Raw genomic sequence first — 21,359 nt, 5'->3', positions numbered from 1 at the left:
CAGGAAGATGCGAGCTATGTGTTTTCCTAAACATGGTTCTTAAATCCAGAAACATACCTGTACAAAAGCTTATCCACTGACCCCGCAGTTACCCTAAAAAGCACTTTTCCACGAAGATCCCAATTTCTGGCCCGGACAACGCAAGCTGCCGGATCCCCGCACCCATTTCGGGAACTCCTGGGAAAGGGCATCTCTAGTTCACAAAGTTGGGGGGAAGCCTCCTCGACTGAGCCCTTCTACTTCCTGTCTTTGCCCCGCCCTTCCTGTCTTTGCCCCACCCCCAACCCACCTCTTCCTTGGGGCCCCATTTGCTACTTACTCAACCTCCTCAAGTAGGAAACGGCATCTTCGTACCCTCGGTAGTAGTAGTTGTGCAGGATCTGCAAGGAGGGAAAGCGGGAGAAAAAACTAAGGCTGCAGCAATGGAGACAGACGACGTCCCTTCACCCAAAGAAGCTACTTTCATTGCCCTTGAGCTTTATTTGATGAGCTTTTCAAAATGTGCCCATCCAGCATCCCATCCCTCACTATCTGCTAAGAAGTGGGGAGCAGTTCCTGATCATGTGTCCATAGTGACGGTGCGTTAGTTTGTGAAACCATTTACAGCTTCCCCTGGGCAGGGGAGGGTGAGATGTTTCTAATAGAACCAGAGAAGGTGCATTTGGGCCATATGAAGAACAGAGTTTGGAGACTGGGTTCAAATTCCAGTGCTGCCACTTCTTGGCTGTGTAGATACAACCTCTCACAGCCTCAGTTTCTTTACCTTTAAAATGGGAATAATAATAATAATAATAATAATAATAATAATAATAATATCTACTGCAAAGGATGCTGGAGGATTACATGACATTGTTCACAAAGCCTTTTCATAAAGAGCCGGATAGTAAATATTTTGGGCTTGGAAACCACAGATAGTCTCTGTCTCTTCTTGTTGTTCTTTATGTTCTAGTTCTCGTTCTTCTTGTTCTTCTCCTTCTCCTTCCTCCTCCCCTTCCACTTCCCCCTCTCCCTCCTCTTCCTCCTTCTCCTCCTCCTCCTTCTTCTTTTTCTTTCCTCCTCTTTCTTCTTCTTCTTCTTCTTCTTCTTCTTCTTCTTCTTCTTCTTCTTCTTCTTCTTCTTCTCCTTCTTCCCCCTCTCCCCCTCCTCCTTTTTCTGCTTCTTCTGTTTCTTCCTCCTTCTCCTCCTCTCCCTCTCCTCTTCTTGTTTTCCATCCTGTTCTTCTTCCTCTTCTTCTCCTCTTTCTCCTTCCTCTTACTCTTTTCCTTCTCTTTCTTCTCCTTTACAATGCTCTAAAAATGGAAAGCCTATTCTGAGCTCACAGGCCAGAATAAAACCCACGCCACCTTGAGAATGGAAGTACTGATTGTAAGCAGAAACATGAGTTCCAGAGGCTCTGATGAATACGATGCATTTGTTCCATCTTTCTTGAACTGCCTACGTGTGGATTGCTTTTATGAAACTAAGTAGACATAATCTTTATGGATAAACTAGTATAAGGCAGATGCTAGAATTCCTAATGCAACAGTTGGAGGACAAAGAATCAATCGGATTAATAAAATATCTTGTGTATCCATAGCCTGGCTAAGCATAATAGGGTTTTGAGTGTGAGTTTTGTAAATAATAATTAGACTGTAAGTCACAAAACTGGCTTAGAGGAGTTATCATTCAAACAACAATTACTGAGAACCTTCTATCAGCAATGCCCTTTGTAGACACGGTGAGTATAGTCAAAGAAATGAGTAAAGCTTGATGCCTGCTTCTAGGATCACACTTCTGTGCTGAAGTAAGGCATGTATTTTGTAAGTGATAAAAAAACAATTTTTTAAAACAAACTTTATTTTTGGGGCACCTGGTGGCTCAGTTGGTTAAGCATCCAGCTTGGCTCAGGTCATGATCTCACGGTTCATGAGTTTGAGCCCCGTATCAGGTTCTCTGCTGTCAGCATAGAGCCCACTTTGGATCCTCTGTCCCCCTCTCTCTCCACCCCTACTCCACTCGTGCTCTCTCTCTCTCTCAAAAATAAATAAACAGTAAAAAAAAAAAATAGACTTTATTTTTTTAGAGCAGTTTTGGAAATTTAAAAATAAAAACAAAAACCAAGACGCTGGCTGGATTTGGCCCATGGGCCATCGTGGCTGATGCTTACAGTACATGTCAGAGGGGAAATGCTCAGGTGACATTTCTCTCAGCAGTTCTGACATATCTCATTTTACAGGGGGGAAAAAATTGAGACTGGGAGCACTTAGGGGTCTCATTCACATAGCTGGTTCGTGGCAAGGCCAGGAATCAGGTTTAGAAGGAAGTTTAAGGAGACGTAGATGGAGCTGTGTGGGCCCCATTGGCTCCCAGGCCTCACCACCAGTCCCTGCCCCCCTCTCCCAGTCCTCACCACCAGTCCCTGCCCCCCTCTCCCAGTCCTCACCACCAGTCCCTGCCCCCCTCCGCCAGTCCTCCTCCCTTCCACGTCTGTCCTCTCACCAGCAGGTCTGGCGGGAACAAGGCATGGGTCATCCTGGCAATGTTCTCCAGGGAGAACTGGAAGGAGCAGTTGAACATGCGGAAGTCGTGGAAGATGGCGGGGCAGTCCCGGGGGCAGATGTCCTGCTGCCCGCTGAAGGTAGAGATGGTGATAGAGTCGGTCCAGAAGGAGCAGGGCTGCATGCCCGTGAAGCCCCCATCGATGTAGCGCTATGGGGGGCAGGAAGAGTGATAAATGCTCATCTGGGGTCAGAGGTCCTCTTCCCCACCCAGGGAGTACACCCAGGAAATGGATCCCTTGGGACAAACCTTGAGACCCAGGTCCAGGTGGGTGCGTGGTGTGTCCACGGTGGCCCCCAAACTCCCAGCCCAGTGCTCTGTCCCTACACTGTGTCCCCACAGCCGTCTCAGTGGTGCTGAGGTGGGGCTCCCAGGCCTCTGTGGGGAGAAGGCCTTCCATACTCTGGATAGAGCAGGAGCAAATGCTCCTCCATACACCTCCCCTCCCAGGCTACCCCACCTGAACCACTCAACTGTTGAAGGGGGCCCTGGGGATGGAGCCTGTTCCCGTGGCCTTTTGAGAAGGTGAACACAAGGTGGGTCCGTGCAGGTCTCTCCAGACCGCCGTGGGTCCACACTGCCTCCCTCTTTCAGGTCAGGTATCCTCAGCACTCTCCAGGGCACCCCCGATCATGGCCTAGCCACCAGCCACCACACTTCCCTTCCCTCCTGGGGCTTCTGTTTCCTCAACTATGAACACAGGACCACAGATCCTGAGGCTCTAACTCTCTGGGGTGCCTGGGAAGTACCCAGCTGACATGTAATATGTGCTCCATCCACTAGCTGAATCCTGGGTCTTATTTTCTTTCTATATAAAATGAGAAGGGGGCATGAGTTAGACCCTCTTCCTCGGAGGGTGGGGCCTGGACCCGTAAAACTGGCATCAGCCGAAGCTGGTTAGAGGTGCAGAGTCTCTGGCTCCAGGCCTAGTGAATCAGATTTTGCATTATTTTACAAGACCTCCCTGGGTGATTCATATGCACTAGCCTAGATGACGTTAAAGGTCCCCATTGTTCCAGGTACCAATATCACAGGATCTGTATCCTACATTCTCTGTCAAGAATGAGAAAATCCAGCAAGCCTATGGAGTTTTGACTAGCCAGGCTCAATAATGGGTTGGTGGTCCAGAGTGAAGCCCGATATAGGGAGGGGAAGTTCATCTTAAAGCCCCAGAAATCCGTCTACACTGGGAATTCTAAGTAGAAAAACACAAGAATCTCTCCAACTCTTGGTCTTTCCACTGAATCCTGAGACCACCCCCAACCCTCCCAGATGGGGGCCATAGGGACCTGAGGCACCCCTGGGTCCTGGCTCACCCCCTCCCACGCCAAAGCACTCACCACGCCCCGGTAAGTTGGAGGAATGAGGCCGCAGTACACGGGGACAAAGCAGCTGCAGTAGAGTGCCTGTGGGGAGAGAAGGGGCTGAGACACGTTGGCAGCTGGGTAGGGAGGGCTCACCAGCAGGCTTCTGGGTCACCACCATCCTGGCCCTTCTTAAATCCAAGGCAGACGCACTGCCCTGGGGAGCAGAGCCTCGAGTTCAATTCCTGGCCTGGCCCTAACTAGCTGGGTCCTCGTTACCCTACTAGGTAGTCAGGGCCCAATATCCCAGCTTTAAAGAGAGGGAGCCGCCTCAGTGACCTCCAGGGTCCTTTCTAGCACCATGTCTCTACGAATCCAGTGGAACCCAACAACCATTCATGTATGTGTGGCCAGGTCCAGGCTCTGGAATCAAAGGAGGGTGAGATGCCCACCCTTAACGAATGCCCATCGAGGGAGAGTAAGCATGTCATTTACTAATGACAGTACATGGTGAGACAGGTGCCGCGATGGAGATGAGCCAGGGCACTGTGGCCCCAAAAGAGGAGTATCCAACCCAGGGGAGTGTGGGGCAGGCTGGTGATGATGGAACGTACCCAGAAAGAGCAACTGGAGTCTTGTCAAGCAGGTGAAGTGAGCTGGGAAGGAGGGAAGGGCATCCCAGGCAGAGCACCGCAGGTGCAAAGGCACAGAGGCCTGCTTTCTGTGGTTTGCTCTGGTTGGCATGAGTAAGAGTGGAGCTGATAGAAGAGGGCTTGGAGAGAAAAGTCTTGAAGAGCTGAGTGCTAATAAACCCAGGGGGACACGAAGTAGGTGGAGGAGGTGTCCACACCCACTGCCTATTCATTCCCCCACAGCCACGATCATGGCCGTGCCAGTGTGGGGCTGTGAGGATGGGTGGCAGGGCCTTGTATTCAGGAGAGGAGAAGGGGGTGGAGATATGGGACAGAGGGAGGGGCCCGGAGAAGGGGCCCCTTAACCCTTTTGTCCTGAAAATTGGGCAGACCCACAGCGCTGTCCAACAGTAATCATTCATGACTGAAATTTATATTAATGAGCATCAAACAGTGCACAGAGTGCCCTTTCCGAAGCGATGCCCCACTGGGTGATAATTCAACCTTTTTGTCAAGGGCCGTTGGAAGACAGGCGACAGAATGGGGGACCGTCTCCACAAACTGGGCCCCACTCCTTGGGCCCCGCCCCCACACCCTGGGCCCCGCCCCTTGCCTCGATGAGCTCTTCCTTGGATGTGTACTCTGAAACCACGACACTCTCTCCATCTGTGAACCGCGTGAGGGACACGTGGAGCTTCCCCGTGGCGGCCTTGTAAGAGTCCTCAGGCAGGACCTTGTACAGAAACTGCCTCATCATCTGCACCATCTTGCAAGATGGGGACAAGGGTCCCAGGAAGGATTTCTTCACCTCGGCCACACCTACATTGAGGACCCTGAGGTACTCATCTGTGGAGGAAGCAGAGAGGAGCCGGCGGTCAGCAGCTCTTGGACAAGAGGGGTCGCTGATGACTATGCCACCTCCCGCCGTCTCCAACAGATGGGAAACCCTAGAATTCAGAAGCAGGGCCGGTCCCCAGAGTCGGCTTGTCGTTCCGCGCAGGAGGAGAACAAGGCGCGAAGAATGAAGTCACTGGCTCCAGAGAGTCCACGGCTAGTCAATGGCAGAACTAGACCCAGGCATCCTGCCTCCTTTCATATCGAGGGCAGGGGACCGCTTTCCTACCCTGCACTGTTTTCTCCTGCGTCCAGTCACCACATCTGGAAATCTACCACTGGACTACATTCTTCTGGGGTCTTAGGGGCTTTTTGCCCTGGGTGAGATTCCTCTTAAAACACTGATACGGTGGAAAGCCTTCACCAAGTGACACCTTGTGACACTTGCTTAGTGCCCACTAAATCTGTGAGCAGGGAAGGGGCACTGGCCTTGAGGCGAACTTTGTCTTGAAACAATTGCGTCATCTTCCCTTTATAGCCCCTGGTACAGGCGTGAGAGAGAGAAGGCCCTGAGGTGTGGAGTACAAAGGCCAGGTCTCCGGGATGGGGAGAGGAACCTTCTCCCTCCTTCTGGGAAGAACAGGTTGCGTAAGGACCTACCCATGCGAGATGGGGTTTGAAGGGCAGATGTGTTGTTCAGGGGATTGCAGAGAAAGGTGTAACCTGTCTCCAGAATTCCCCTGGGGACGTTAGGCTTGTCAGCTCAAAAAGAAACTGCAATCTTGCCAGATTCTCACAGCAACACTATGAGGTAGGTATTTCCAACCTCATTTTACTGATCCGGAGACCGAGGCTTGGAGAGATAATATAACTGGCCCAAGGTCAACGCCCTGGCGAGAGCACAAAGTGGGATTTTAACCTAGATCCCAGAACCCATCCTGCTCCCACTCCACTAAGCCACAAGCTTCTAGAGCCGGGCCTGTACCTGTTACTCACCAGTTGCTGTTAATGTCTACTCTGTGCAAACCCTCTGGCAAAATCGGAAGCAGAAATAGCATTTGGGAAGTTGGGCAGTTAGGAGCTCTCCGGCCCTGGAGGTAATTAAGCAGAGGTGGGGCAAGTACCTCAGTCAGAGGACTTATCGAAGAGATTCCTGCGTGAGTGCTAAGATTCCTTCCAACGTGGAGATTCTTAGATTCTTGTGGGGGTGCCCGGCAATATATCTGGGGAGTTATCGCGGTGGATATTATTTTCCTACTTACAAACAGAGCGGCTGAGGAGGCACAGAGAGGTTAAGTGATTTGCCCAAAGTTACACACAGCAATTTAGAGACAAACCAAAGCTCGGGACTCTCTACACCTTCATGTTTTACAGTTGAGATTATTTCCCGTTAATCCTGGAGGTGGATAGGATAAAGAGATTTAGCATCGTTTTACAGATGTAGAAACTGAGGCAGAGAGAAGCTAAGTGCCTTGTCTGAGGTCGGACAGCCAGGCAGTGTTTGCTTCCACTCTAAACCCCACCTTCTTCCCCTGGGCTTTGGACTGATCCCAGAGGCTGAGCCAGCTGGGTTGCCATGGTGACAGCCTTCTTTTCTCCCCCCACCGACATCCAGAATCACAGCTGCATATGTGTAGTAGGGACTGACCTGAGCGACAGAGAATCGTAGCTGTCACCCTCTTACAGGGGAGGGTGCTCCTGACAGGTGGGAAGGCCCTGCAGTTTTGGTAAGGCCGGCTTTACCATGTGCCAACAACTTGTACCAACAGCGTTTTCCCTCAAGGGAGGGCGATGGCCAGCTCACCAGTAGTGAAGTGACTACGCATTTGGACGCCAAGAGGCTAGGTCACAGAGTTCTCGCCCACAAGACCAGTCAGGATGGGGAGGCAAACCAGGGTGGGGGCATGCCATTTCAATGAGCAGCTTGAGTGGCCTTGCATGGGTTGGTGGCCTTTCCCACAACGCCTGTGGGCCAGGAACCCCTGGTTGAGCTTGCCCCCACACACCTGAACTCCCGGCAGGAGATGCTCACTGGGACTGCTGGAAGAAAATTTGCTCCCATTGCACAAGAAACACATGTTCCTCGTGGAAAAAAAATAATTTTGAAAAATGCAGAGAAGCAAAGAGATAAAAATTGAAGGGTTTTGGGATCCCTCCAACCGGAGATTAACATCTAGTTTATGTCTTCCCGGATTATATATTTTATTACATGTATTCTACTTATAAGAATACATACATGGAGTCATATAATATACATTATTTTGTAATTGATTGGTTTTTTTTAACCTAATAAATCATGTCTTTCCACATCAGTAAGTACCTATTTATAACCCAATTTACACGCAGCGTGGAAAGCTTTTGTAAGGTTGTACCATTATTTACCGAGGAAGTCCCCAGTAGGGGTCGGTTATTTATTTTGTTTCTTTGCTTTGTCTATGCTTTTCTATGTTTCTTTGCTTTTCAATGCTGCAGTGAAGAATCTCATGCTAATTGTGTGTGTGTGTGTGTGTGTGTGTGTGTGTGTGTGTGTGTGCGTGCGCGCGCCTATGTCTTGTTCTTAATTATTTTCTTTAGGATAAATTCCTAGAGGTGGGAATGCTAGGTCAAAGGCATGCATGTTTCATCTTGCAATGCTTATTTGAATCATGGCATTTGTGTATTATCCATTTACAGCTTACTCTCAGCTCTTCATGAGTGGTGATGGGTGACGGGGACAAAGCAGTGACTGAGATAATAGAAATAGTATAGACCTCTCCAATATACTGACATCTGAAAATGGCGCTGTCTTGAAATCAGCAGTGCTCAAGCCAGAATCATGTAGCCAGGGAGGGAGGGGACAGGAGATTGTCTGATTTCTCCCACTCGGGTGCCCAGTTTAACCTTCTTTCTTGCTGCGCATTGGGACTGTATAGCAAAGGATGCCTTTATCTCTGCCTCTCCTTGTTTCCTTTTCGAGGGCTCTCTGTGTGTGTCCCTGTCGTCAACATCTCTGACCATCCCTTTCTCTGTCTCTCTTTGTCTCTCTCTCCCTTCTTTCTCCCTCTTTTCCCAGCCGAGAGAGAAGCAACTAATCTTCTGGTTAAACAAGTCTCTGCTGGTAGAGAGTCAAGTGTTTAGCATAGCAATTGCTGGATGCTGGGAGGAGGGATAAATTTAGCTTGCTTCTTTATCTCTGTACTTTCCAGCACCTTCTCCCATTTAAAGGCCTCCTTCCAAGCTGCAGTCTGCTGGGCTCCGAGACACAGTATCCCACACTGACCACAGCAAGATGGGATTTAAAAGCAGCACCACAGGAAACTCAAGGTTGGCTCTCCCACCCCAGCCCACACTTGCCACATTCATTTCTGCTTCCTCCCACCTCCTTTCGCACCTTTTATTATCTAAGTGCAGTCTGTCTCCCAAGCCAAGAAGAAGATTCTTTGGGGGAAGATCCTTATGGTCCTCGCCTCTCTAAGGCCTATCACTGCACCCCGCCTGCGGAAGGCCCTTCAGAAACCTTTGCTAGAAGCTGGAAACGCCTCAAGGACAAGGGATGGGCCATACTCACCTTTGCCCACCAAGCAAGTGCCCACGACACTTGATGGGCGTTCAATATTTATTCAGTATGTGAACAAAGAAACATAAAAACCTGACAGGGAGGAAAAGCAAGCATTGGAGATGCTCCCAGGGAAGAGCTACTTGACTTAATTACCTAGTAAAAGCCTGAAGGCAAGGTCATCCCAGAGAGATGGATAGATAACAGGGTCAACGGTATTGATAACTGTGGCCAATTGACCAAATTTTATGCATCTGTCGTGCCAAGAATTTCAATAGAAAAATAAATACATAAGATCCTGGGACTGGGAGGTTTTGAAGGGCATTTGGAAGCTACTCCGGGTCTTAGCCACTCAGAGAGTCGTTTTACTCTTTTTAGGACCAGATCCATTTCTTGGAAAGAGGGCAGGCTGTGGAGCCAGGGAGATGTGGTCAAAATCCCAGCTTTGCCACATACTATCTGGGCCATCACTGGCAAGTCAAGTAAGTTCTTCCAGTCCCAATTTTAGAATCTATCAAATGGGAATAATACTACCTTACTGGGTTGTGATGAGGCAGATCGCTTTTTAGGTGCCTGCACAGAGTACTTGCTCTATCAGTTATGCCAGGAATTCTCCTTGTGACCACGGAGAAGTCTTCTTGATGTTTCTGGCTTTCGGCTTTCTCATTTGAACTGGGGACAATGATCCCTGCCCCCACATCTTTATCGAGGTGGGCTCAGGCTCACTTTTGGATGCAAAGGAGCAAAGTAAAAACACCGTGGAGACGGGACAGTGTGCCTCTGTTTCATGGTGCAGTAAGGTGCTAGGTCAGCTGTAATGTAGTGCTGTTGCTATCCACACTCTCTCCCTCTCTTGCCAACTTGGGGGGCTCTACAGATTTAGGAGGGAAAAGGGGCAGGGCTTAGAAGTATCACTGAGGAGGAAGGAATAAGATATATGTTTATCTTATGTATTTGCTTAAATCTAATGCCTCTCCCCCCTCCCCTCCCCCATCTCTTTGTGAGACCAAGGATGGTCTCAATCTGGCTTATCCTTTCGTCCCTAGCGCCCGATATGGTGCCCGGAACACGGTAGGCACTTAATAAACATGATTGCATGCATGCATAATGAATAAATGAATGAACCTCAGGAATCGAAGGAGGGCACTGAGGTCCAGAGAGAGAAGCAGCTTATCCGAGGTGCCCCGAGAATAAACCCGCTTCTCTTCCCCTCCTCCACACGGCCTCTTGCTAAGTGAAAAATCCTAGAAAGATGGGCACGTGGCGGCCGACAACTTAAACTGCTGGGGATCTCCTTCACAGGGTGCCCGGATGGGGTCTGCGGCAGCGTGGGGTAGATCTGCGGTGGAGGATGGGACTGAGCGGCCCCAGTCTCCCGCGGACTGGTAGCCTAGCAACCTCCGGCTCAGCCAATCACCGCCAGGCGCCCCCCATCTCCCCCCCCTCCCCCCCCAGCCGCCGGCCGTGCTTCCCAGCAGCGGGCGCGGTAAGCAGGGGGGAAGCGGGCGGCGCAGCAGCCCCAGGGGAGGCGGCGGCGAGCAGAGCTGCGTTCCCAGGAAAGCCCTGCAATTCTCGGAGTCCCTGCATGGAGCACCTGAGAGTGTGCAGCTCCTACCTGGTCCCTAATTGTAGGCTGAATTATAGGCTGCCTATCCCTGTGGGTGTATCCTGACTGCCCGACTGCACTATAATAATAAAAATTCCTATTATCTTAACAACAGTCATTTACCCATTCGCACTTGAGATCTCAGTGTTTCTTCACAGTGACAGCGTGCCCCTGAGGGGTAGTGACCCTGGTTTTATTCACCTTTTTATTTCCATACCCCACACGGCAGGGGCATTGATTGAAAAACGATTTGGCTTGAAGCCGCAGCGTGGCCACTGGAAGATCCAGAGAGACCTTCTGGGGCAGCGATTTTTCAGTCGGGGAGCCTTTATTCAAAAGACACCTCAAGCGGAAATCCGATATATACAACAGCTAGAAACAGGGCTGTTCTAGGTTGAAGCCAAGTGGGGTCTCAGACCCTGCCCAATCGCCCCATCCCGCCCTAGGAAGGAGGCTGCTGAAAGCAGCCGAAGATTCTAGGAGCCTAGGTCAAAATACGAAACCAGACGAAATCCTCTTATTTTCCGAATTAGAAATCGAGCCCAGGATAAAGATGACACTCAATAAATCCAGCTGGATGGCTGGATGGTTGGATGGTTGGATGGACAGAGAAATGAATAAAGATGGATATCCCATAGGCCACAGTCTATGTTAACAGAAACTGGGACTAGAATGTGTGAGAAAATTCACATTTTTCTACTCTGTTCTGAATGCATTACAGGCTTTTGCCAAAGGCAAAACCACTCTGACCTAGTAAGCACTTAAAAAAACAAAACCTCAAAGCCAATACTCTTCTACGGATAATAACAATCTTTCACACAGACCTTTTTCTAGCCCGAAGAGTTTACTAAATTGGCTTTAAAAGTTCATATCAGCTTATATCAGGTTGCCATGGAAACAGCAGTGCCTTCCTGCGGTTCATACCTGGGTTCCTGTCAAGGTACCCATGGGGGTCTTTCCAGGACTGCGGCCTCACCCTGCCCCTGTGTGCCTCTTCCCAGAATCCAGGCACAATCTCCCTGACTTGTCACTGAAGGATCTACTGATCGACTGGAGATAAAACAGGCAGAGAGGGAATGTATCTAGAAAGTTCTCTGGAACCTCAGAATTTTCTCAGGGTCGTTGCCTCTGCTCTTTTCTCTCTGTTTTCTGTGGTGGACCAGAAGTCTCTTCGGGATCTTGCTCCAAGGTAGAAACCAGTATTGTCCCCTTTCCAGGCTGTGGCCTATCCCGCCCTACAGACTCTCCTTGCACTACTGAGGGGACCCTACCGTAGTGCAAGAGCTGCGAACTTGTCACCCACTAGTCTTAAAAGTTGTTTTTGTTTCGTTTTACTTTGTATTTTGTTTTGTTTTGTTTTCTGTGTGTGTTGCGGTGGGAAGGGGAGCAGGGTCAAAAGACCTCCAAGTGAGTCTCTGCTAAACAGAAAAAAGGCCATCCCTGAATATCTCCTCATTCAAGAGATGTTCAAATTAGGGTGCCACTGCGGAGGAACACCTGTGTCTCCCTCTCTCCAAACCACGGTAACGCAAGTTCATTTCTGCCAACTGGAGACATTCACTGCCCCCGCTGTCCGAGACTTTGGAGAGTCAGCTCTCTCCATCCATGTCATAGGAGTCTTTTCTTTTTGAAGCTCTCCAAATACATTTTATTTTCATTAAATGTCTAATCTATGTCATGGGAGTCTTGAAGTTCTCTTGAGACCACAGTGTTCTCGTTTATGACACTTAGCACATTTGACACTTAGCACTTTCTGGTGCTGAGGGCTGAGCCGGGCTCTGAGGCCTCATTGTCTCATTTAATCTTCACGACTCCTTTGAGGTAGGTACTAGGGTTATCTCTTTATACCGCAGGAAACAGAGGCTCACCAGTAACTTGCTCAAGGGCGCACAGCTGGAAAGCCGCAGAGCTAGGCCTCCAAAGCCTGTGTGCTTTCCACCGCTTCCTCTCTCAGAGCCTCATACTTCCCACTGTGAGGCAAGGGGGTGGTTCTCACGAAGGCTCTTAGGATCTGCCTTTCTGGGACTTAGCTTAGGCACACTTCCTAAGGGCTCAGATGTCCCCGGGAGACAGGAAGTTTCCCTTTAGAGCAACGGATCCCAAACCACACCTTCAAATATATGTTTTTCTATCCCCACACCCAAAGCCCCTCCTCAGGGGCAGTCTGTCTCAACTCTTCTGGGTAAACACAAGTGCACAATCCTGCTTACTTCCCTTCGACACGCACTTTTTAAAAAATATAATATTTTATTTGTAAGTAATCTCTACACCCAACCTGGGGCTCAAACTCACAACCCTGAGATCAAGAGCCACACGCTCTTGGACTGAGCCAGCCAGGCGCCAAACCCCCCGCCCCCCATCTTTTTTTTTGACCATACAGACCTCACCCTTAAGTCCAGCCCCCTCCCTGAAGCCCTCCCTGCTCACCCTCGCTTTTAGCTCTCTGTCTCTCCTTACTGTCCACACCGTTTATATCAGGCTGTCTTGAGTGGCTTGTCCTGTGTCTCTGGCCAGCTGCATCCCTTGAGGACAAGGCCTGTATTAAGAATATCCTTTCCCCCATACTGCCTAGCACAGTGTTGAACACTTAGTATTCAAGGTATTCAAGAATGAATAAATAAATTATTTAATGTTCCATAAGTAGGGACTATTTCTGTTTTGTTCCCCATTATGCCCTCGGCACTTAATTCAGTACCTGGCACGCTGTAGGAACTTAATAAATGTTTGCTGAAAGAATTAATAAACATTTTTTAAAAATGAATGAATGACGGGTGACCGGGTGGCTCAGTTGGTTAAGCATCCAACTTGATTTTGGCTTAGGTCATGATCTCAAGGTTCCTGAGTTGGAGCCCCCATCAGGCTCTGCGCTGACAGTGTGGACACTGCTTGGGAATCTCTCTACCCTGCCCCCCCCCCCCGCCTCTGTCCCTCCCCCACTCTCATTCTCTCTCTCTCTCTCTCTCTCTCTGTTTCTTTCAAAATAAGTAAACTTGAAAAATGAATGAATGAATGAATGAATAAATGAGTGAATGAATGAATGATGAGCTGAAGAAGGAAATCAAAGAACCTCTTTTCTACTGCACTGACAGGAATCTTTCCAGCTGTGAGAAAGCAAACCACAGGGCAATTTTCTCTGTCAAGCCTGGTCCTAATTCTTGCCCCCACATCGATGGGCACAAGGCCCTGAGCTGGGGCCAAGAAGGAGATTCTTCCTTACAGGGTGGTTTCACGAGGGCAGAGCTGGAGCAACAGGTCAACTCCTGAGTCAGATGGGAGTCAAACTGATCTGGAGGTTTTATTGTTTGTTTGCCTGTTTTCCTTGTGGAATTGGTTTAGAATTGGTTTAGAAATGGATCCACCAAATGCGAGGAGGGATCCCGGATTAGATCCTGGGGCAGAAAGAAGGACATTACTAGAAAAAACTGGCAAAATCTATAGTTATAATGATGTACCAGTGTTGATGGCTTAGTGTTGACAAGCACATCATAGTTATGAAGACACTCACATTAGGGGGGACTTGGGTGAAGGACATATCCCACTATCTGTACAACCTCAGCAACTTTTCTGTAAATCTAGCAATATTCCAGAATTAAAATGGAAAGAAACCAAATGTCCATTGACTGATAAATGGACAAAGATGTGGTATACACACACACACACACACGCACACACACAATAGAATACTACTTAATGATCAAAAAGAATGAAATCTTGCCATTTGCAACAACACGGATGGAACTAGAATGTATTATGCAAAGGGAAATCAGTCAGAGAAAGACAAATATCATGTGATTTCACTCCTATGTGGAATTTAGGAAACAAAACAGGAGGCACCTGAGTGGCTCGGTTGGTTATGCATCTGACTTCGGTTCAGGTCATGATCTCACAGTTTGTGGGTTTGAGCCCTGTGTTGAGCTCTGTGCTGACAGTAAGACACTGGAACCTGCTTCAGATTCTGTGTCTCCCTCTCTCTCGGCTCCCCCCGTCCCCGCCCCCGCCCCGCTAGCGCTCTGTCTCTGTCTCCCAAAAATGAATAAAAAACATTAAAACAAAAAAGAAACAAAACAGATGAACATAGAAGAAGGGAAGGAAAAATAAGATTAAATCAAAGAAGGAGGCAAACCATAAGAGACTCTTAGATATAGAGAACAAACTGAGGATTGCTGGAGGTGGGGGTGGGGATGGGCTAAATGGGTGACGGGCATTAAGGAGAGCACTTGTTGGGATGAACTCGGGGTGTTTATATGTAAGTGATGAATCACTAAATTCTACTCTGAAATCATTATTATACTGTATGTTAACTAACTTGGATTTAAATACAATTAAAAAAAAAAGTTTATTATAATTGAAGTAAAAAAAAAAAAAAAAAAGACACACACACAGATGACCACGACTGTTAGGCACACAGTGCCCGCCACTCAGCAGGGGCTCAGTTAATGCCTGCTGATGTTGGGGGGGGGAACGGATTGCAGGCTGTCACCCCCTTGAGTTGCTTTGCAAATTGTTAGATGTTTCTACGGTGTAACCAACATATTCAAAGAGTTTTACCAGATTTGCCATTCAATTCTCTTCAACTTAAGAGTCCAGGGGCGCCTGGGTGGCTCAGTCCGTTAAGCGTCCGACTTCAGCTCAGGTCACGATCTCGCGGTCCGTGAGTTCAAGCCCCGCGTCGGGCTCTGGGCTCAGAGCCTGGAGCCTGCTTTGGATTCTGTGTCTCCCTCTCTCTCTGCCCCTCCCCCATTCATGCTCTGTCTCTCTCTGTCTCAAAAATAAATAAACGTTTAAAAAAAAAAAAAAAGAAAGAGTCCAGAAGACTGGGAGAAAAAGAACTTTTATCCACTCGGTTGATCAAACACGTTACTTGGAGTGAGTTAAAAGATCCTGATCTCAACATGGTAGTGCGAGTTACAACCACCATGCAGTGATGTCATTTCTAGCATTTTATAAAAAGTCCTTTTTGCACTTATCATGTCATTTGATCTCATTTTCTTAACCAATGTGCAAATGATTGCCTAGCCGCAGAGTTTGGCAGGAAAGCTGTAGAGTCGCTTGCAAAGCAACACCTAAGCTCCTGATTTACGAGGACGGAGAAGGTAGAAATGAAGAGAGAGCTCAGTCTTGGTTTTGTTGTATAAACCCTGGCAAGTTGGCTAATCTCTCCAAATACCTGTTTCCTCCTTTCTAAAATGGGTAGAAATACAGTGTCTGCCTCGTGGGGTTGTGACAAGATGAGAGTAAATAATTCATGCAAGGCGTTGAGCACATTCTAAGTGCTTGATAAATAGCTGTTAATAGCATGACACTAAGACATGAATCAGGGCAGAGTACTTTTTACGGCCCGTGCTGCCATCTTGGGCAGATAAGTAACTCTGGGGATGATTTCTGATGAAGACATTTTGATTCCAAAAGCGCACCCAGCAGCCAGGATTGAACTCCCGGTTCCATCTGGGACACGTGCACATTATACGCACGCGTGCAAGCGTGACGCCCGCGGGGACACATACACGGGCACGCACGGGAAAAAATGGAGGTTCTCATTCTGGTCTTAAAGAACTTTGGGGAGACTTTCCACTGCAGCAGTACAGGAACCTTTCCAGCTTCAGGAATAACCATAACAACAGAGAGCCGGATGTAAAACAAAATTGTGAGACACAGGTGAACTCACCAGAAAGAAGGGGAAGAAAGGAAGGAACTGAAAGTCAGTGCCATGAGAAGAAAGCTGGTAATGTAGTTATCAGACCAGAAACTGGCGTCACAGAGGCGGTAGTCCTGGGCTGTGTGAGGGGCACTGAGACCCCCCCTTAAAGTCGGGACACTCCGATAACTGCTGGACCAGTGAAAGGTGTCAGTAGCTTATCTCTGCCCAGGGCTCTGGGTGAAAAGATAGTCTCTCATAAAAATTCAAAGCCCCCCAAGCCTGCCTTACATGTGGTTTACAGTTAGCATTGACACAGCCTACCAGAGTAATGACCATGAAAATTGATCCTGAGTGGGTGAGAACCCAGGGATGCCTGGCCAGGGCCTGGCAAACCAGCTCAGTTGGGTCCTGTCACTGCCCAGGCCACACAGAATTTGCAAAAAAAACCAAAAACAAACCACTAAGTCGTTGTACAGATGAGCTCACAATTAAAATATTAAAAATATTGAGGGTGCCTGGGTGGCTCAGCCAGTTGAGCGTCCAACTCTGGATTTCGGCTCAGGTCATGATCCCAGGGTTATGGGATCGAGCCCCGTGCTGGACGCTGTGCTGAGTGTGGAGCCTGCTTGAGATTCTCTCCTTCTGCCCCTCCCCTGCTCGTGCTTACTTGCGCGCGCTCTCTCTCTCTCAAAAGAAAATTAATTGGACAAGGTTGGAGTCTAGTAATCTTTGTGTGTGTGTGGTTTTGTTTTGTTTTGTTTTGTTTTGTTTTGTTTTGTTTAAGAGAGAGAGAGGGAGAGAAAGAGACAGACAGACTCTCAAGCAGTCTCCATGCTCAGCGTGGAGCCCAAGGGGCTCGATCCCATGACCCTAGGATCATGACCTGAGCCAAAAGCTACAGCTGGATGCTCCACCAAGTAAGCTACCCAGGTAGTAATCTTTGTTTCAATAAGTTTAATAAGTTCATTAGGACATTCTTCGGTGAAATGTGAAAAATGCTGCTTCACCTATGCTTTTCTATTTCAAGAGAATTTTCTTTGTACTGATTCTTCCCTTTGCTCAACATGCCTTCATCAAAGACCTGTTTTGCCAGGCACTGTGCCAGGAACACCATGACTTCCTTCTCCCTCACTGTAATGGCTAAAGGATGTGCTCGCACCCCCAAGTTAGAGATGGGAAAACCGAAGGGGGAGGCAGGTCACTGGCCGGCCAAGGACCCACAGTGATGAGTGGCAGAGCCGGAAAGCCAGCCCCAACCTCCTCCTTCGTGGGAACCGCACTCTCCACCACCCCCGGGGGTCTTGTTCCTCAACTGACCCAAGAAAGGAGTCACCAGGGCCAAGGTTCTCACAAAGTGGTCTTGTCCTCCCAGTACAGGCCCCTGAGGGCCAGTGGGCCCACCGTCTGGAACACACCTGGCCACCTGCCAATGACAATAACTTCAGCCTTGGCTCCAGGGCCTCAGGAGGCCTTTGGTCACTGGAATGGCAGGTGGGAGGGAGACCAGGACACCTGTAGTGGACTCCATCTCCGTGGAAGGGTCCTGCCGTGCCATGTATGTGGGGCAGGGTCCCTCTGGTGCTCCCATGTGCCCTGCAGGGGCCTTTGGAAGCCCACTTCCTGTGCAGAAGGACAGCGGGCCTTCCTTTCTGAGAATCAAGCACATTTGCTCCTCGGGGCTCTCAGCCCAGAACACTCTTTTCTCTGAGCTCACGTGGCTCCTCCTCCCTTCCTTCCACCTCAGAGAGGCCTCCCCCGACCAGCGCACCTGAAACCTCACCCTTTAATCCACCCTTTAATCGTTTGCCACACCCTTCTCCTGCTTTATTTTCTCCTTGGAGCATGCACGCTGATGTTTTTCTATGTGTTTGGTTATTCATGGCTTCTTCCATCAGGACGAGGTCAGCTGCACGAGGGCAGACGGCTGTTTTGTTCACTGCTGGAACCTGGAATGAATCAATGACTGGTCTATTTTATCACTGCAATTCAGCCAGATCCTGGTCTTCAACTTCTTTGTCTGCACACTAAGTGGATTAGACTCAAACGGTGGCTTTCAAACTTAAAAATCAATCAATCAATCAATCAATCAATCATTGGAACCTTCCTCTAAATGAAATTTTAAGAAGAATGGAACAATAGCAGGAGTATACTTCAAAAAAAATTTTTTTAAACGTTCCTTTATATTTGAGAGACAGAGCCCAGTGGGGGAGGGGCAGAGAAAGAGGGGAAACACAGAATCTGAAGCAGTCTCCAGGCTCTGAGCTGTCAGCGCAGAGCCTGATGTGGGCTTGAACCCACAAACTGTGAGATCATGACCCAAGCTGAAGTCGGACACTCAACCGACTAAGCCAGCCAGGCGCCCCCGGGACTATACTTCTTGAAGCTGGGGGGAGGTCCCAGGGCTTTTGTGTGTGTCCTCTCCCTGTTCCCTGGCTCCTCCCTCCCCTCAACCTCCCCTGTTCTCATAGATCGATGGGGTTCTTCGGAACACAGTTTGGAAAACATTGGCCAAAGCAAGGTCCACCTCCAACCAGTTACTTCCTCTCCCAAAGTCTAAATACAATCATCTGTAAAATGAAAAAGTTGGACTCACTGACCTTCCTTCTATGAAATTCTAGTATTATAAGTCTAATCAGCTGCATAAATGCAGAAACTTATCTAAGAGTCAGGTAGACTCCAAGATAGAAATTGCAAAAACACGTTCAACGTCATGCCTGCCAACAGCCAGCAATCATTGGGAGCTTATCAAGCATTTCTTGTTTGACAAGCAGTTTGTGGAGCCACGGGACTCATAAAATCTCAGATTGCTCAACCAGCTAGTTGATGAAACAAGACACAGCCCTCGAAACGAAATCATTAAGACCGTCTACCATCAAGTGCTAGAACAGGTAGACAGGTTCTATGGGCAAATGAGAGATCACGGAAAGAGATCCAGTGGGGTAAAATGGGAAGGTACCTTGGAAGAAGGTGACATCTCTCCAGAGAAAACCAGAAAGCCATTTTAGGTAGAGGGTGTAATGGCTGCTGTGTTGCACCGTCCGGGCCCTGTAGCAGGACTGAGGTTCTCACACCCTCAGCTGCCCGGAGGGCAGCCTACTGATGGTTCGGAGCTGAGGCCCTCCCAGCCAACAGAATGGACTTGGCCCGGTGGTTATGGAGTCAGGGTCTTGGTCCCAGGCCGAGACTGAGTTTTCCATCATTGCCATGTCTCCAGTTATGGTCGTTGTGGCAGAGACTGCTAATTGTCCCCACCATCCATTCTCCGCTTCTTCCTTGGGACTTGAACCTACGGTTTTGAGCCAGACACGTGGCTTCCCAGAATAAAGTCTACATTTCCCAGTTTCCTTTGCAGTTAGATGTGGTCACGTGACTAAGTGCAGATCCATGGGATGTAAGGTGACATGATGTGTGTCACCTCCAAGGCCTGCCCTTAAAGAGAGGAGGTGTGCCCTCCGCTTTTCCTTCCCCACCTAGCTGGAATAAAGACATCATGGGGAGCCCTACTGGACTGTAGGCAGCACAATGGAAGGAAGCTTGGTCCTAACTCTGTGGTCCCAAAGCTAACCACACTAGCTTTGGGAGGCTGGAATGCAAAAGGTCACATAAGTGAGCAATGCTCTTCTGTCTTGCTGAAGCCTCTGCTATCCCAACCAAAGCAACTATAGTATCAACCCCTTAGTTGGCAAAGCTCATTCATAGGAACCACTGTGATTCCCAGAGCCAGGCCGTGGAGAGGGGAAGGCAGGCCTGATTCTCTCCCATTGTACAGCCACTGAGCTAAGCTCAAGATGGCTGGTCCAAGGTCACTCACTGCTGAGTGGATTCCTGGGCCCAGGGGGAAAGGAAGGGTTTAGACCTCGGGAAAGGAGAGAGTTTAGACCTTGGGATCACACCAGCTTTGGTTTGAACCCCACCTCCCTCCTTACTGAACCCTACCATGAAAGACCAGGTGAAAACAATGTGTGTGGCAAGCTAGGCTGATGATCTGCCTCTAGGACATTTTGGTTCTCAGAATCCAGAGGGCCTGATGCCTAATCAGGTGCTCTTTCCCATGGGGATTCTGGCGTTTGAGCTAAGGGCTATTCTCTGGCTGTGGGAGCAAGAAGGAAATCAGGATTCACTCTCAGAGGAAGTGATGTCTGAGGTAGGCCTTGGAGGATGGGGAGACGTTACATGGGGATAGAAGAAGGGACGGCATTCCTCAGAGAGGGAACAGCTGGAGCAAAGGCACAGGGATATGACTCATCCTGAGACTCCATACCGTGGGACTGAAAAGAAAAGCTCCCAATCCTAGCCCTGGTCCGGAGTCCCACCCTTTTAATATTTTATTTAGTGGTTTGGGGGTTTGGAGTGGTGGGGGCTGGGGCAGAGGTTGGGGGTTGAGAAGGCAGCATGACAGTGCTTGGAAAATAATTACTTAAAAATTTTTTTTTAAGTTTGTTTATTTGTTTTGAGAGGGAGAGAGAAAGAGAGAGAGAGACTCTGAGCGGTGGGGGGGGGGTGGGGGGGGGTGGGCAGGGAGAGGGAGAGGGAGAGAGAATCCCAAGCAGGCTCTACACGCTGCCAGAGCAGAGCCCAATGTGGGGCTCAAACTCACAAACTGAGATCATGACCTGAGCCGAAACCAAGAATCAGATGCTTAGCCAACGGAGGTGCCCCAGGAAGATAATTACTTTTAGAGGACAAAACAAAGTCACCTGATGAGCTCATGGTCCCTCCTCTCACCCACTAGGAGATGCTGCGTAACAGCCACTGAAGCAGGTGCCTGCCCCCACAGTCTGTGCTGTGTGAGCAGATCGACCCGCCTCCGTGCCCCTGGGCTTCCTCAGACTCACAGTCTTTCTCTGCACGGAGATACATGGTCTGAGACGTTCATGTAAAAAACAAAGCCTGGTGAGGCTACATGCAACTTACAAAACAAAGCAAAGCTGGGTGGGGAGGCTCTGGATGAAACCCAGGTTGTAAATGCTGATAACTATTGAAGTTACAGGATGGGTTCTTGGCCGGGGGGCGGGGGGGGGGGGGGTGTGAGTGTCCATGATATTGCCCTTTCTCCAACATGTTTGAAATTTTTTTTGTTAAAAAAGTTATTAATAAGTGTTTTTAATGTACATGTATTTTTATAGCAGCATTATTCATAATAGCCCAAAGTAAAAACACCCAAATGTATATTACCTAGTGAATACATAAATAAATAAAATGTGTTATATCCACATAATGGAATATTGGATAAGAGAAAGAATGAAACAACCACACATGTGACCATATGGAC

The 21,359-nt window shown here is 48.8% G+C and overlaps 1 protein-coding gene across 2 annotated transcripts in view; it reads right to left on the bottom strand.

Moving 5' to 3' along the window:
- The window catches only part of PNPLA1 (patatin like domain 1, omega-hydroxyceramide transacylase), a 50,642-nt gene that overhangs the window by 19,628 nt on the left and 9,655 nt on the right, over positions 1 to 21,359 (bottom strand). The window contains exons 1-5 of one of the 2 annotated variants that reach the window (XM_060615327.3): positions 6,305 to 6,888; positions 5,088 to 5,320; positions 3,879 to 3,944; positions 2,479 to 2,688; positions 320 to 380 (exon numbers count right to left, since the gene is read on the bottom strand). In XM_060615327.3, the coding sequence (XP_060471310.3) occupies positions 320 to 380; positions 2,479 to 2,688; positions 3,879 to 3,944; positions 5,088 to 5,240 (490 nt within the window). In that variant the 5' untranslated portion in view covers positions 5,241 to 5,320; positions 6,305 to 6,888. Of the gene's footprint in view, positions 1 to 319; positions 381 to 2,478; positions 2,689 to 3,878; positions 3,945 to 5,087; positions 5,321 to 6,304; positions 6,889 to 21,359 lie in introns of those variants that run through there. The other variant, XM_060615326.3, reaches the window with a different exon arrangement.

Source organism: Panthera onca, chromosome B2, assembly GCF_046562875.1.
Source record: "Panthera onca isolate mPanOnc1 chromosome B2, mPanOnc1 haplotype 2, whole genome shotgun sequence".
NCBI classification, from domain to species: Eukaryota; Metazoa; Chordata; class Mammalia; order Carnivora; family Felidae; genus Panthera; species Panthera onca.
Note: the sequence above shows the minus strand (reverse complement) of the source record. Positions and strands in the feature narration are given on the sequence as shown.